At 28.4% G+C, this 18,384-nt stretch overlaps 1 protein-coding gene across 1 annotated transcript in view; it reads right to left on the bottom strand.

Moving 5' to 3' along the window:
• LOC119600268 (calcium-activated potassium channel slowpoke) overlaps nucleotides 1–18,384 on the bottom strand; it is a gene marked incomplete at its 5' end in the record, with an annotated part of 94,875 nt that overhangs the window by 60,277 nt on the left and 16,214 nt on the right. The window contains 2 exons of the mRNA XM_037950389.1: nucleotides 4,211–4,363; nucleotides 11,548–11,653. Of these exons, the coding sequence (XP_037806317.1) occupies nucleotides 4,211–4,363; nucleotides 11,548–11,653 (259 nt within the window). The remainder of the gene's footprint in view (nucleotides 1–4,210; nucleotides 4,364–11,547; nucleotides 11,654–18,384) is intronic.

Here is an 18,384-nt window from a genome sequence, read left to right as displayed (position 1 = left end):
TGTTCGTTAATTTTGAAATAAAAATAGATATTAAGGATTGTAAGTAAAATGTAATAATCATAGATATTTTTGTTTGAAATTTATGTACAAAATTTTAAAAATGATGACCAATGACAATTGTTTTTTTTTTTTTTAATTTTAGAAAGGAAAGAAATTGGTTGTTGAAATTATAATATGGGTAAAGGGAGGAATTGCAAAGAGAATGTTTTGTGAGTTATTTTGAGTGGGTACCCCACACCAGGCGCTTAATTTTTCGGGGTTAGCTTGAGAGTTGGTTAATTTGCTGATAATTTCGAATAGGTCTCCTTATATTCAATATTTTTTACCTGATAATATAAAATTTATTCATATCGCTAAAATGTTAAATGTTTTCATATTTTTAATCTATAAATTTTACAATATATATCTCATATATTATCTACACTGAAAAATAAAAAATATATCAACAATTTTCTATAAAGAAAACATTACAATTGATTCACATTCTACATTTTCTATAAAGAAAATGTTGAATGTTTACTAAACAAAGAAAAAACATTGCATGTTTTCTAAGTAGAAAATAATGAAATGTTTTTTCTACATGGAAAACATTTTTTATTGTTTAGACTCAAAACATCGAATGTTTTCTACAGAGAAAACTTCGAATGTTATCTACACAGAAATTATAGAATTTTGTCTACACCGAAAACCTAAAATGTTTTCTACATGAAAAAACATCGAAGATAAGAAACATGTAAAGCTTTTAGATAGAAAACACCGAATGTCTTCTACAAAGAATACTTCGAATGTTTTTAATACAGAAATAATCTGCACAGAAAACTTCCAATGATTTCTACACAGAAATTGTTGTCTATATAGAAACATCGAACTAATCCCTCAGAGAAAATATTAAAAGTTATCTGCACGGAAAACGTATAATGTTTTCTACAAATCATTGAATGAATCCCAAACAGAAAACATGGATTGTGTTCTATATAGAAACATAGAATGTTTTCTATATAAAAACATAGAATGTTTTCTATATTGTAAACATACAATGTTTTGTACAAAGAAACATCAAAAAAATCCAACACAGAAAATATCGAATATTTTCTATATAGAAAACATAGAATGTCTTCTACATAAGAAACATAGAATGTTTTCTAAATAGAAAACATAGAGCGATTTCTACATAGAAAACATGTTTTCTACATAGATAACATAGAATGTTCATTCAATGTTTTCTACATTGAAAACATGCAATGTTTTGAACAAAGAAACATCGAATAAATTCCACACAGAAAATATTGAATATAATCAAAAACATAATTAAAAAACATAGAATGCTTTCTACATAGAAAACATAAAATGTTTTCCACATAGAAAATATATAATGTTTATACAATGTTTTCTACATTAAAAGCATACAATGTTTTAAACAAAGAAACATCGAATAAATCCCACACAGAAAATATCGAATATGTTCTACATAGAAAACATAGAATGTCTTCGACATCACAAACATAGAGAGCTTTCTACATAGAAAACGTGGAGTGCTTTCTACATAGAAAACATAGAATGTTTTTCTAAATAGAAATCATAGAAAGTTTTCTACATTAAAACATAACATTTCTACGCTGAAAACAAGTTAGTTTTCTACACAGAAAACATAGAACGTTTTATGCAAACAAAACGTCAAGGCTGGAAACATCAAATGTTTTTTAACGGAAAACATCAAATGTTTTCTACATGGAAAACAGTGAATGTTTTCTACACTTAAAACATTGAACATTTTACAAAGAAAACGAGTAAGGTAAGTTTTCTACTCAGAAAACATCGAATGCGATCTTCGCGACAAACATCGAATGTTTTCTACACAAAAAACATTAAATTTTTTCTACACAAAAACATCGCATTTTTACTATTAAGAAAACATCAAATATTTTCCACAAAAAAACATCGAATGTTTTATACGAGAAAAACATCGAAGATGGGAAACGGCATCCATCTACTTAAAAAACATCGAATGTTTTCTGTGTGAAAAGAAATCATCGAATGTTTACTAAAAAAAAACTTCGAATGTTTTATACAAAGAAAACATCGAAAAATCTCTATAGTGACAACAATACATGTTTCGTTCTTTTTTAAAAGCATCGAATGTTCTCCAATAAAAACATTGCATGTTTTCTACAATGAAAACATAGAATGTTTTCCACATAGAAAACATGAAATGTTTTTTATATAGAAAACATCAGACAATGGGCATCGAATGTTTTCTAACCAAAACATTACATGTGTACTATTAAGAAATCATAAAATATTTTCCACTAAGAAAACATCGAATGTTTTCTACAATAGAATGTTTCACAAAAAACATCGAATGTTTTATACAAGAATAACATCGAAAATAGAAAACGTCGTCCATCTACTTGGAAAACATCCAATGTGTCTACACAGAAAACATTGAATTTTTTCTATGCGGAAACATCGAAGACAGGAAACATCGAATGTTTCTCCATAGAATATATCGAATGTTTCTACATTGAAAACATCGAATGGTCTTTATAGACAAAATATTTAATGTTTTCTATAAAGAAAATATTGAATATTTTCTCCAATAAAAACATCGAATGTTTTCTACAATGAAAACATTGAATGTGTTTTGTATAGAAAACATCAGATGTTCAAGACAGTGAGCATCGAATGTTTTCTACATCAAAAACATCGAATGTTTTCTACATAAAAACATAGCATGTTTACTATTAAGAAATCATCAAATATTTTCCACTAAGAAAACATCGAATGTTTTCTATAATGGAATGTTTCACAAAAAACATCGAAGATAGAAAACGTCGTCCATCTACTTGGAAAACATCCAACAGAAAACATTGCATTTTTTCTATACGGAAACATCGAAGACAGGAGAAACATGGAATGTTTTCTATACGGAAACATCGAATGTTTCTTCATAGAAAATATCGAATGTTTCTACACTAAAAGCATCGAATGTTTCTCCATAGAAAATATCTAATATTTCCTACTTATAAAACATCGAGACAGAAAACATTTTATGTTTTCTACACAGAAAACATTCACATATTTTCCATACAGAAAATATTAAATGTTTTCTACGCAGAAAATAATCAATCCAAAATACAGCGAATATTTTCAAACTAGAAAATATTGGACATTTCAATCCGTAAAGTACAGCATAAATATCGAGAGAACTTCTATGCAGAAAATATCGAATAGGTTTTTTAAAATTCTGTTTTTAGAACATCGACAATTTTGAAAGTTTTGTAGATTTAATAGAAATATAGAATAGATATAGAATAGATGAAAAACCAATTGAAATTCTTAAAAGGTAAAAGGTGATTTATTAGAAACGCAGACGGACAAGATTTTGGCCATGACTAATTTGATAACAACTAGTTGTTAGAAGCATAAACTTGGTGTAGGGTATTAAAATAATCGATTTTGACCGATCTTGCTTGAAGTGGTAACACCAATTATATAAAAAAATTTAACCAAAATGTAGGGCGGGGGATGGTGCTTACGAATTTACGAAATTTTGTTAGTTTTTATTTTCACGCTTCTGTTTAACACTCTAAAGTGTTAAACAGCAATGCAATTGATGGATTGTTTGGTGTCGATTGTAGTTTTCAAAATTTGTGCAATTCTTTCATTTAAACATATTTTAGTAATTTTTCAAAAACATTATTTACTACTTATTCTGGCACACATTGAAAAAAACATTTAGAATTAATTTTCTTCTTTTTTTTTGTTAAATTTAAACTGTTAATTTTTCCCAATTCTATAAAAAAATAAAATAAAAATTAAAATTAAAAGATAATTAAATAAATAATGTTAAGCCTAAAAATAGGCCACATTTTTTTTAAATTTAAGTTAGCGCTACCAAATTAAAAATTTTAATTTTTTTACAGAAAAAATAAATTAAAATAAAATTAAAAATTTTACACACATTTTATATAAAATAATAAAACCAAAAAACAAATTTAAGGAAAAATAATATTTTTAAAATTTTTTTGAATTTCTAGCCTAATTTTCTTTGCTGTTTTTTTGTTTATACATTTAAATTAACTAATAGTTAGATTTAGTTTTTAATCATTTAGCCTTATTAAAGTTAATTTCTTTTCATTACAGAATTTTTAGCTGGGTCCTAATTACATGTGGGCCACTGTGCGTAAGTAAATCATGTTCTATTTATTACCTTATTATGATATTGCATTAATTGAATAATAACTCTGATATCATCACTGTAATTCTTTATTGAAATGACACGCATAATATTGGCAGCATCTTCAGCATCTGGATCCTGACAATATTTATTGGCAAGCACTAAACAGGCATCAGCTTCATGAACCTTAAGATTTTACACAAGAAAAAACAATAAAAAAATAAACAAACGTCAAAAAGGCAAATTTAACTTAAATTTTTATTTTTTGAAAAAAATAATAATTTTTTATATTATTATTTTTTTTTTTTCTTGACGGTTAGTGATTAATTGGTGATATGGACAAATTTTAATTAAACAAAACAAGTTGAAATGAAAATTTAAAAAACAACTTAACTTTAAAATGAAAAATATATTTTTTTTACATTTTGAACATTTATTTTTGTTACGAACTTTAGTATGTTTTGGGTTTATTTTAATGTGGGACAAGTTATTTTTTTATATATATATATGCAACAGAGTTGTATTTTTTTTAAAATAAAGGTGACACTAAGTCGAATATTTAAAGCCCAGTTGGTATATTATTTTTTAAAAGCATTTTATTTATACGCAAAACTAAAAATTAAAACAATAAACTTAAAAAAACATGTATGTGCTTTAGGTTAGAAATTAAAAGAACATAAAGTTTAAAGAAATAATAAAAAACATAGAATCAGGCAATTATTTTTACAGTTATAGAGTTACATGCAGTCAAAATATTTACAATATTTACAATAACAAACAACTACTAGAGATGAGATTTTTATTAAAATAAAATTATGCAATGATTATGTTTTAAATTATTAAAAAAAACAGATTTTATCACTAAAATAAATATCAAAATTACAAATTTAATTTCTTAGGACTAGGGAATACCCGGGAAATATTGATATAAATTGAATACCCAGGCGTTGAAAATTGTACAATATTTATATTATTATTTACATTTCTATATAATTTTTTTAAGAAATTACTCAATGAATTTTGAAAATTTACAAAAGTTCTTAATTTATGGAAAATATCGATTTTTATAAAAAACTTTTATGAAATCATTGAAAATTTTCCATAAATTTTGTATTTTTCGAATTTATTAAAAATGTTTTTTTTTTTTTTGATAATTTCGAAATTTATAATCAATTTTCTATAAAATCGATTTAAAAACTTTTAATAAATTTGCGATCGATTGTTTTTTCTAAATTTCGAATTTACAAAAAAATTTTACTAATTCTAAAATGTGTATTAATATATTTTGATAACGAATTTCGATAAATTCTATACACTTGACAATAGACATGACTATAGACATGTTCGTAGACTTGACTATAGGCTTGTCTATAGATTTTACTATAGACTCATTTATAGACTATACTACAGATCCGTCTGTAGACTTAACTATAGACTCGTCTGTAGACTTGACTATAATAGACTCGTCTGTAGACTTAACTATAGACTCGTCTATAGACTTAACTATAGACCCGTCTATAGACTTGACTATAGATTTAACTATAGACTTGACTATAGACACGTCTATAGACTTAAATACAGAATCGTCTATAGACTTGACTATAGACACGCCTATGGCTTGACTATAGACGTATATATAGATTTAACTACAGACTCGTCTATAGACTTAACTTTAGACACGTCTATAGACTTAACTACAGACTCCTCTATAGGCTTAACTATAGTCCCGTCTATAGACTTAACTATAGACACGTCATACACATGAATATATACTTGACTATGGACATGTCTATAGACTTAACTATAGACATAACTATAGACTTAACTATAGACTTGACTATAGACACGTCTATAGAGTTAACGACGAGTAGTTAACTATAGACACGTCTACAGAATTGACTATAGACTCGTCTGTAGACTTAGCTATAGACTCGTCTATAGACTTAACTATAGTCACGTCTATAGACTTGACTGTAGACACGCTTATAGACTTAGCTACAGACTCGTCTATAGACTTGACTATGGATACATTTATAGACTTGACTGTAGACTCGTCTGTAGACTTAGCTATAGACTCGTATATAGACTTAACTATAGTCACGTCTATAGACTTGACTGTAGACACGTTTATAGACTAAACTATAGACTCGTCTATAGACCTGACTATAGACTTAATTATAGACTTGAATATAGACACGTCTATAGACTTGACTATAGTCAAGACTTGATTATAAACTTGACTATAGTCAAGACTTGATTATAGACTTGATTACAGACATGTCTATAGACTTGACTATAGACACATATATAGACTCGTCCATAGATTGACTACAGACTTGACCATAGAGTCATTTATTGACTGGTCTATAAATTCGCCTATAGACTTGACTGTAGACTTGTCTGCAGACTTAGCTATAGACTCGTATATAGACTTAACTATACACAGGTCTATAAACTTGACTATAGACACATCTATAGACTTAACTATAGACTCGTCTATAGACATGACTACAGACTCGTCTATATACTTGACCATAGAGTCGTATATTGTTTGGACTATAAATTCGTCGATAGACTTGACTATAGACACGTCTATAGACTTGACTATATACACGTCTATTTTACTATAGACTTGACTATAGACACGTCTATATACTTGACTATAGACTTTACTATAGACTTGACTATAGACTTGACTATAGACTTGACTATAGACTTGTCTATTGACTTGACTATAGACACGTCTATACTTGACTATAGACTTTACCATAGACTTGACTATAGACTTGACTATAGACCTATAGACTTGACTATAGACTTGACTATAGACTTGACTATAGACTTGACTATAGACTTGACTATAGACTTGACTATAGACTTGACTATAGACTTAACTAGACTTGACTATAGACTTGACTATAGACTTGTCTATAGACTTGTCTATTGACTTGACTATAGACACGTCTATAGACTTGATTATAGACACGTCTATAGACTTGACTATAGACACGTCTATAGACTTGACTATAGACACGTCTAAAAACTTTACTATAGACTCGTTTATAGACTGGACTACAGACTTGACTATAGACTCTATAGCTTTCGATAAATTTCAATTACATATAAAAAAAAAAATTTAAAAATTCGATTTATGCAGATTTAAATCAATAGTTTCAGATGAGTGGCCTCCGGTAGGTTAGTGGTTAGTGTTCTAGTCTGGTAGACCGGAGGTGGTGGGTTCGATTCCCACCTGAGGCACTGGTTAAGGAGCGCACAACAGGCCCGATAGAGGCCTAGGTGTATTTCTTCGGATTTGATGTATATTCATCCTCCTTTCAAACTAACTAACTAACTTCAGATATTGTAGAATTTTTTTTAGGAAATTCAAATTAATAGAAAAATTTCGCTAAATTTGAAATTTATGTATAAGAAAATTTCGATAAATTGTTGAAAAATTCTAAATATTAGAAAATTATCGATTAATATTTGTCTTATAAAAATAAATTGTCATGTAACTAGTTACTACAGCAGTTCCTTGTGGTTAGGTAAAGGTATTTTATAAAATGAATATCTGAAATATGAGTAATTCATGATTCTTAACAATATTTATTTAAAATCTACAGAAAATAAAAGAAAACATGCAGTTTACAATCTACCATGCATTTTACTACTGAAAAAAGAGAATTTATTTACAATTATATACACACACTTAGAAACAAGAGATTACACTAAAGTATATTTTATTAAATTAGTTAAGTATTTTATTTTAAATATAAGATATTAATAATCTGTATTTTAATATGAATAACAATAATTTACTATACATTTAACACTAAATTGTTCAATTCACAACTGTTAAAGGTTCAAATTATATGGATTGCATTTCAATTAATTGAAAAAAGTTCGATTTAATTGAATTGCATTCACATGGAAATGATATACTTGAAACCAAAAATTTTTAAAATTAAATTTCAATTGAAAATATTTTTTAGTTGTGAATTAACAAATATTACTAAAAACGAGTACAATGAACCAGAAGTAAAATAAAGGCATTTCGTAGGCCTAAAAAGGTGGTTCCCGCTTCAAATCTGTAACATATAATCCAAAAACTGACTTATTAATATAATTTGATTTATGCGATTTAGTCCATTGTACTCATTTTATAAAATACATACAGACATACATAAATAATAAATATTAACATTATTTATTTATTTTCTCAATACATTCACGTTGCAAATCGTTTTACATTTACATTCAGACCTATGATAATCCCTGAAATGTGTATTGTTTATAGATTTTTATAAAATGTTTGATAAGTTTTCTTCCTATTTTTATTATATTCTTAATCAGCTTATTTTTCGGTATATACAAAAAATAATAAGAAATTTAGCGAATGATATTAAAAGGAATACTTCTGTAGAGGAGTTCGGGAGTCGAACCTCTCTGTCAATAATGTACCGTAGCACTTGTATATATAAATCGTGCTAACAATATTGTCTTAAGCTAATTTGGTTTATGGGAAATTATCGAAATATTTATTTAAAACAATAAAACAAATACTGTTAATCTGGACTGTAGACTGAACTTTAGTTTGAACTTTAAAATCGACTGTAGTCTTTAACATAGGCGCGGGTATAATCTGTCATATAGCTTCGACTATAGTTCGAACAATACTTTGCTATATACTCATTTATAGAGATGACTATAGACTCGCCTATATACTTTACTATAGACTCGTCTACAGACTTGACTATAGGCATGCCTGTAGACTATAGACACGTCTGTACACTTGACTATAGGATCTTCTATAGACTTGACTATAAACTCGCCTGTAGACTTGACTATAGACTCTTCTATAGACTTAACTACAGACTGTGTTATAGTCTGGACTATAGAATCGACTATGTCCTAGACTGAAGACTCTAGATCGTTCCTTTTAAAGGACAATGTTTGAATCCCAGTCATCTCTTATCGTTCGTATTTGAATATAGACTATAGTCAATACTTGACAATAGACTTGACAATAGACTTGACTATAGACTTGACTATTGACTTAACTATGACTATAGACTTGACTATAGTTTCGACATTAGTTTCGTCTATACACTTGCCTATAGACTTGACTTGTCCATACACTTGACTATAGACTCGTTTGTAGACTTGACTATAGACTCGTTTGTCGACTTGACTATAGACTTGACTGCAGACTCGTCTATATATTTATCTTCAGACTCGTCTATATGCTTGACTATGGACTCGTCTAAAGACTTGACTATAGACTCGTCTATAGACTTGATTATAGACTCATCTATGGACTGGACTATAGACTCGTTTAAAGACTTGATTATAAACTTGACTACAGACTTGACTATAGACTATTCTATAGCCTTGACTATAGATAGACTCATCTACAGACTTGACTATAGACTAGTCTATAGACTCATTTATAGACTTTACTATAGACTCGTCTAAATACTTGACTATAAACTTGACTATATATTTGACTGTAACTTGACTATTGACGTGATTATAGACTTGTATATAGACTTGACTAAAGACTCGTCTGCAGACTTGGCTATCGACTCGACTATAGACTTGACTATAGACTCGTCTGTAGACTTGACTACAGACTCGTCTATAGACTTGACTTTATACTTGTCTATGGACTTGACTATAGACCCGTCTATAGACTTGACTATAGACTCGTCTATAGACTTGACTACAGACTCGTCTATATGCTTGACTATGGACTCGTCGAAAGACTTGACTATAGACTCGTCTATAGACTTGATTATAGACTCGTCTATGGACTGGACTATAGACTCGTTTAAAGACTTGATTATAAACTTGACTACAGACTCGTCTACATGCTTGACTATGGACTCGTCGAAAGACTTGACTATAGACTCGTCTATAGACTTGACTATAGACTCGTCTATAGACTTGACTATAGACTCGTCTATAGACTTGACTATAGACTCGTCTATAGACTTGACTATAGACTCGTCTATAGACTTGACTATAGACTCGTCTATAGACTTGACTATAGACTCGTCTATAGACTTGACTATAGACTCGTCTATAGACTTGACTATAGACTCGTCTATAGACTTGACTATAGACTCGTCTATAGACTTGTGTATAGACTATATACCCGTCTATAGACTCGTCCATAGACTTGTCTATAGACTCGCCTATCGACTTGACTATAGACTTGTCTATAGATTGTGCTATAGACTGGACTACAGAATCGACTATGACCTCGACTGAAGACTCGAGATCGTGTCTTCTAAAGGACAATCTTTGAATCCCAGTAATTTTTTATCGTTCAAAACATTCTTTTTAATATCATTTTCAATATTATTTAAAACAATTCTTTCACATTTACTTGGCTGCAGATAAAATGTATTTATTAAACTTAAAACTGTTCTGTAAATATTAGCATACATATAAATTTTAGTTGAAAAGTGTTTAAAAAGGAAAAAAGGAAGTAGAAAACAACAACAGCAATAATAAGCTTAAGTATGTAGTAGTTTGAAATTTGTTCAGAGTATTTTCTGCAGAGTAAATGTCTGTTTTGTAAATGTTGAATTATTGAAATGTAGTCAAGAAAACTAAAAGCTAAAATAAAATAAAAAAAAATTATAAAATACAATACTTTTGTAGTTGTAAAAGAAATCAATAATAAAGTAACAATTTCAAAAGTTCTCAAGAAAATTGTCTATTACTGAAAGTACAAAAGCAAAGAAAACTTTTTAAAATTGTTTGCACTTTTATATTGACTGCAATTGGCAGCAAAAATATCTTATAGTTAAAGATAAAAAATAAAAGAAAAAATCGAAATTCTTTAATGAAATATGTATAATAATAAGGAATATATAATAATAAATGTAAATGTAGTAGTAAGTAATATTAAATATGTATTAAATAGTAGTATGTAGTATTTAAAGGTTGTATAATAGTAGTAGAGTAGTAAATATTTTAGTGATTTATAATGTTAAGTGTTTAATGTTAAATGTAGTGAGTTTTGGTAGTAGTTGTTGTTTTAAATAGTTTTTATAACAATAATTTAGTTTATAAATTTAACATTTAGACAACATAAAAATGAACAGATGTTTTTTTGGAATATTTCTTTTTTTTTTTTTCATAAATAACAATTTTTTAACACATTTTTCTTTTGTTTGTTTTTATGGTGAATTACAATAAAATAGTTTTTAATGAGTTAAGAGTTGAGTTATGTTGATTTGAAAATAAATACAAATTATTTAATTAATATAACAAAACACAAAAGAAAAAACTATAGAATTGTTTGATAGAATGTTAAAAGTAGAGTAGAGAGAAAACAACATAAATAATGAGACTATTACCTTAACCCTTTGTAGATCGATGGGATTCATAATAGTGCCTTGGAAAAATTCCACTGTTGTAAAATGACGTTTAAATAAACCTTCTAGTTCCAAATCGGGTGGTTTTCTTTAAGTTTTTTAGATTGTGTGTTTGATTATTTTTTAAAATCATATACAATGAATTGGTTTTTCAATTGTAATTTGGTTTTTTTGATTTTGATGTAAAAAATTTTATGATTTTTTTTATCCATATTAAGTGGGAGAGTTGGTTGGTTTTTGTTTGAATTTTTTTGTTTTTTTTTACAAAATCAGGTTTTGGTTGGATGGCGCAAGAATTTTGACGTTTTAATGTAGGTTTTAAAATAAAAAAATTTACAAAAAAATTGTTTGATTCAATTTGTTTTTTTTTTAAGAAAATGTGGCTTATAATTAATGGAAAATAATTTACCTTAATTACAATTTGATGCCTAAATTAGGATTTAGTTTGATAGAATAGACTCTTATCAAACTAGTTTAAAGACATACTGGTTTTGTTTTGTAGGAGTATAAAGTGTGACCAAATTTGGAAATTTTATTTTAAAAACTCAAAATTATATAACTCACTACAATTTATAAAGTTGGAAACATTTTCAATGAAATATCTCTGATTTAAGCTTTTAAAATTAATTTTTGTCATAAAATCTACCATGTTTTTTGGCTTCATAGTAAACACGTTAACGTTACCTTAAAATATTCACTTTGGACTGATAGTATTATTTTCACTCACTGTGAATGATTAACAATGATTTTCAAACTAGAACTGAACTAGAACTGAACTAGAACTGAACAAGAACTGAACTAGAACTGAACTAGAACTGAACTAGAACTGAACTTGAACTGAACTAGAACTGAACTAGAACTGAACTAGAACTGAACTAGAACTGAACTAGAACTGAACTAGAACTGAACTAGAACTGAACTAGAACTGAACTAGAACTGAACTAGAACTGAACTAGAACTGAACTAGAACTGAACTAGAACTGAACTAGAACTGAACTAGAACTGAACTAGAACTGAACTAGAACTGAACTAGAACTGAACTAGAACTGAACTAGAACTGAACTAGAACTGAACTAGAACTGAACTAGAACTGAACTAGAACTGAACTAGAACTGAACTAGAACTGAACTAGAACTGAACTAGAACTGAACTAGAACTGAACTAGAACTGAACTAGAACTGAATTAGAACTAGAACTGAATTAGAACTAGAACTGAACAAGAACTGAACTAGAACTGAACTAGAACTGAACTAGAAACTGAACTAGAACTGAACTAGAACTGAACTAGAACTGAACTAGAACTGAACTAGAACTGAACTAGAACTGAACTAGAACTGAACTAGAACTGAACTAGAACTGAACTAGAACTGAACTAGAACTGAACTAGAACTGAACTAGAACTGAACTAGAACTGAACTAGAACTGAACTAGAACTGAACTAGAACTGAACTAGAACTGAACTAGAACTGAACTAGAACTGAACTAGAACTGAACTAGAACTGAACTAGAACTGAACTAGAACTGAACTAGAACTGAACTAGAACTGAACTAGAACTGAACTAGAACTGAACTAGAACTGAACTAGAACTGAACTAGAACTGAACTAGAACTGAACTAGAACTGAACTAGAACTGACTAGAACTAGAACTGAACTAGAACTGAACTAGAACTGAACTAGAACTGAACTAGAACTGAACTAGAACTGAACTAGAACTGAACTAGAACTGAACTAGAACTGAACTAGAACTGAACTAGAACTGAACTAGAACTGAACTAGAACTGAACTAGAACTGAACTAGAACTGAACTAGAACTGAACTAGAACTGAACTAGAACTGAACTAGAACTGAACTAGAACTGAACTAGAACTGAACTAGAACTGAACTAGAACTGAACTAGAACTGAACTAGAACTGAACTAGAACTGAACTAGAACTGAACTAGAACTGAACTAAAACTGAACTAGAACTGAACTAGAACTGAACTAGAACTGAACTAGAACTGAACTAGAACTGAACTAGAACTGAACTAGAACTGAACTAGAACTGAACTAGAACTGAACTAGAACTGAACTAGAACTGAACTAGAACTGAACTAGAACTGAACTAGAACTGAAATTTTCTTTTCGAAATCTCTTAAAACAAATTTTTCGGAATTGGAAATGTTTTTTTAAATGATGACATACAACTTGATGCCACTCACATTAAATGATTAACACATAGCCAAATCCTATTCAGTTGTAGTTGTTTCCAAGAAATTTTACTTGTTCTCTGTTGCCGATATTATATAAAATATTCGATTTCCAAACAATTTCAAAATTTGGTCTCACTTTAAAAAAGTGTTTAATATATGTTTTTGTTATTTTTTTATAATATTTACATAATTTCATAAACTCTAAATATAATAAATAGTAAATACATAATAAATAGTTAGAAAAAACGATTAACTTTTCAAAATTTACTTACTACTTTACTTAAACCATATAAAAATATACATAGAATAGAAAATACTTAAAGAATATTATAAAGAAAATTTTATATTTTTAACAAACTCTAAGAAAAATTATTACTAAAAAAATTAAAATAGATCAAAAAAGGCCTATTTAAAAAAAGTAGTAATATTACGTGTTCTAAGTAACTAAGAAAAAAGGTTTGTTTAAAAAAAAAGTATAAACTTTAATTCACTAATAAAATTCATTCCATTGAAGCATTGAAAATTTTCCAAAGCACATATTTAAAAAAATATATATATTTAAATAAGGAAAAATTAGGAAAGAAAGAAAAACTAATACTTGTTTGGTAATATTTAAAAAATCTAGGATTTAAAGCATAAACTTTACTGCAAATATTAAAATTAAATTGTAAAAATATAAATATTTAAGAAATAAACTAATAAGCCTGCTGCTCTCCAAAGAGCCATAATGCAAAACTTGCGGTAAAAGCCAAGAGAATTTGAGAATTTCGAAATAAAAACCATAAAAGAAACCATTTTCAAGTTGCAGTGTAATTTTTCTATATATAAGGTTAAATTTGTTTATAGTAAAAAAGTTTGAAATTTTTAAAACAGGGATATCAAGTGCAATTTTCATTTAAAACAAAACAATATGAAAAAATTAAACTTTAAAAAAAAACTCTTTTTATATGAATTTCTTTCGACTAATAAATGGAAAACTAATTGTAAGTGTTAGAGTAAGGAACTTCTATGATTTCTTGAAATGTCTGAAATGTTGCACAGGCTTTGGACTTTTTGTAAATCGTTTAACGAGTTTAAATTATTTATTGTTTTTTGTTTAAGGGAAAAAAGAAATATATATTTATGTTCGAGTATAAATATAATTGCTGAAGAAAGAGAATTTGTTTCTCCTTTTTTGGGGGGAAAAATTAAAATGTGTTTTCATTTTTTGTTTTTTTTTTTTATTAGAAATGTTTTCTGTTTCTGTGTGTTAAAAGGTGTGTACCTTGACTCGTTCCAAATCGACGGCATTCATCATGGTTCCCTGAAAAAACGCCACTGTTGTATAATGACGTTTTAATAATCCTTCTAGTTCCAGATCTGGCTCCTTGCTATAGTTTGTTGTTGTTTTTTTTTTTAATTTTAATATGCACAATATTTATTTTATATTGTTATTTGTTTTGTGTTTAAAATTTTTAATAATTTATATTAAAAAAATTTGTTTAAAATTTTAAAACAAGAAATTTATTTAAATAATCGCATAAAATATTTAATTAAAATTTAAAAATAATTTAATTATTTGCTAAGCTAAATAAGTATATAAGATAAAATTTATATAAATATTTAATTAATAAAATACTTAAATTTAGTTATTTATTTAAATAAGTTTAATGAAATTTATAGTTATGTTTGATATTAAAAATGTAAATATATTTATTAAATTTGTATAATATGAGGCTAATTTGAGACACTATTGAGGAGTACTATTTAGGACAGTTTGAAAATAACATCAGTTTCATACATTTTTTGTAAAATATAATTGATTAAATTAATTTAGAATTCTGTTTTGTTTTTCTATCAACGTTAAAACATCCTATTTAAAATGAGAGCACTCTGTTGTTTTGTCACTCACTTGGAATGGCTAACACTACAGCAGTTGAATAAGGAAAAGATAAAGAGGAACAGAAGAAATGCTAATACAAAAAAGCCAATTTGAAAAAACTAAGTATTGTTCTTAAGGGACATTAGACAGATCGAAATGATATGTCCGGCCTATTGTCTCTAGAAGTGCAGTTTCCAGAGCTGGACAAATACATTAAATAAACCCTTTGACCTCCTCCCTATCTTCATTTGTCAACTGTTATACAGGGCGTTATTTGGAAAACTCTCATGATGTAGTCTACAGTCTAGTCTAGTCTAGTCTAGTCTATAGTCTAGTCTATAGTCTAGTCTAGTCTATAGTCTAGTCTATAGTCTAGTCTATAGTCTAGTCTATAGTCTATAGTCTAGTCTATAGTCTAGTCTATAGTCTAGTCTATAGTCTAGTCTATAGTCTAGTCTATAGTCTAGTCTATAGTCTAGTCTACTAGTCTAGTCTATAGTCTAGTCTATAGTCTAGTCTATAGTCTAGTCTATAGCCTAGTCTATAGCCTAGTCTATAGTCTAGTCTATAGTCTAGTCTATAGTCTAGTCTATAGTCTAGTCTATAGTCTAGTCTATAGTCTAGTCTATAGTCTAGTCTATAGTCTAGTCTATAGTCTAGTCTATAGTCTAGTCTATAGTCTAGTCTATAGTCTAGTCTATAGTCTAGTCTATAGTCTAGTCTATAGTCTAGTCTATAGTCTAGTCTATAGTCTAGTCTATAGTCTAGTCTATAGTCTAGTCTATAGTCTAGTCTATAGTCTAGTCTATAGTCTAGTCTATAGTCTAGTCTATAGTCTAGTCTATAGTCTAGTCTATAGTCTAGTCTATAGTCTAGTCTATAGTCTAGTCTATAGTCTAGTCTATAGTCTAGTCTATAGTCTAGTCTATAGTCTAGTCTATAGTCTAGTCTATAGTCTAGTCTATAGTCTAGTCTATAGTCTAGTCTATAGTCTAGTCTATAGTCTAGTCTATAGTCTAGTCTATAGTCTAGTCTATAGTCTAGTCTATAGTCTAGTCTATAGTCTAGTCTATAGTCTAGTCTATAGTCTAGTCTATAGTCTAGTCTATAGTCTAGTCTATAGTCTAGTCTATAGTCTAGTCTATAGTCTAGTCTATAGTCTAGTCTATAGTCTAGTCTATAGTCTAGTCTATAGTCTAGTCTATAGTCTAGTCTATAGTCTAGTCTATAGTCTAGTCTATAGTCTAGTCTATAGTCTAGTCTATAGTCTAGTCTATAGTCTAGTCTATAGTCTAGTCTATAGTCTAGTCTATAGTCTAGTCTATAGTCTAGTCTATAGTCTAGTCTATAGTCTAGTCTATAGTTTAGTCTATAGTCTAGTCTATAGTCTAGTCTATAGTCTAGTCTATAGTCTAGTCTATAGTCTAGTCTATAGTCTAGTCTATAGTCTAGTCTATAGTCTAGTCTATAGTCTAGTCTATAGTCTAGTCTATAGTCTAGTCTACAGTCTAGTCTATAGTCTAGTCTATAGTCTAGTCTATGGTCTAGTCTATAGACTAGTCTATAGTCTAGTCTATAGTCTAGTCTATAGTCTAGTCTATAGTCTAGTCTATAGTCTAGTCTATAGTCTAGTCTATAGTCTAGTCTATAGACTAGTCTATAGTCTAGTCTATAGTCTAGTCTATAGTCTAGTCTATAGTCTAGTCTATAGTCTAGTCTATAGTCTAGTCTATAGTCTAGTCTATAGTCTAGTCTATAGTCTAGTCTATAGTCTAGTCTATAGTCTAGTCTATAGTCTAGTCTATAGTCTAGTCTATAGTCTAGTCTATAGTCTAGTCTATAGTCTAGTCTATAGTCTAGTCTATAGTCTAGTCTATAGTCTAGTCTATAGTCTAGTCTATAGTCTATTCTGTAGTCTAGTCTATAGTCTAGTCTATAGTCTAGTCTATAGTCTAGTCTATAGTCTAGTCTATAGTCTAGTCTGTAGTCTAGTGTATAGTCTAGTCTATAGTCTAGTCTATAGTCTAGTCTATAGTCTAGTCTATAGTCTAGTCTATAGTCTAGTCTGTAGTCTAGTGTATAGTCTAGTCTATAGTCTAGTCTATAGTCTAGTCTATAGTCTAGTCTATAGTCTAGTCTATAGTCTAGTCTATAGTCTAGTCTATAGTCTAGTCTATAGTCTAGTCTATAGTCTAGTCTAGTCTATAGTCTAATCTATAGTCTAATCTATAGTCTAGTCTATTGTCTAGTCTATAGTCTAGTCTATAGTCTAGTCTATAGTCTAGTCTATAGTCTAGTCTATAGTCTAGTCTAGTGTATAGTCCAGTCTATAATCTATCCTAAGTATAGTCTAGTCTATCGTCAATCTATAGTCTAGCTGAAAATTAGGTTAGTACTAAAGAAAGTACTATCTCAATTTTCTATGTCTGGTATGGATATTTTTGTGACTAATTCTACAATATTAAGCGCTTTCTATTTTGACTTAAAACTTTATTTTCGTTCTAGTATTAGTGCTAATAGAGTAAACATAACTTTCATAGATTTCTTTTACGGAGTTTTTCACTCTTAGGTCCCAATTTTAACGTCTTGCACTTTTTTAGAATTTTAAAATAATTTCCTTTAACTACTCACTTAACAATAATATACATTTAATATTTCCAAACCACAATGTTATTTTAAAAGTGTCTATATTATCCTTTGATGTTACGTCAACATCAAAGGAAACCAATAATTAGCCTCATTTATACAACATTTTTTAATGTTTTTC

This window comes from Lucilia sericata, unplaced genomic scaffold (assembly GCF_015586225.1).
Source record: "Lucilia sericata isolate MDLA Ls3-8-SP2 unplaced genomic scaffold, ASM1558622v1 Contig000109F_arrow, whole genome shotgun sequence".
NCBI lineage: Eukaryota > Metazoa > Arthropoda > Insecta > Diptera > Calliphoridae > Lucilia > Lucilia sericata.
Note: the sequence above shows the minus strand (reverse complement) of the source record. Positions and strands in the feature narration are given on the sequence as shown.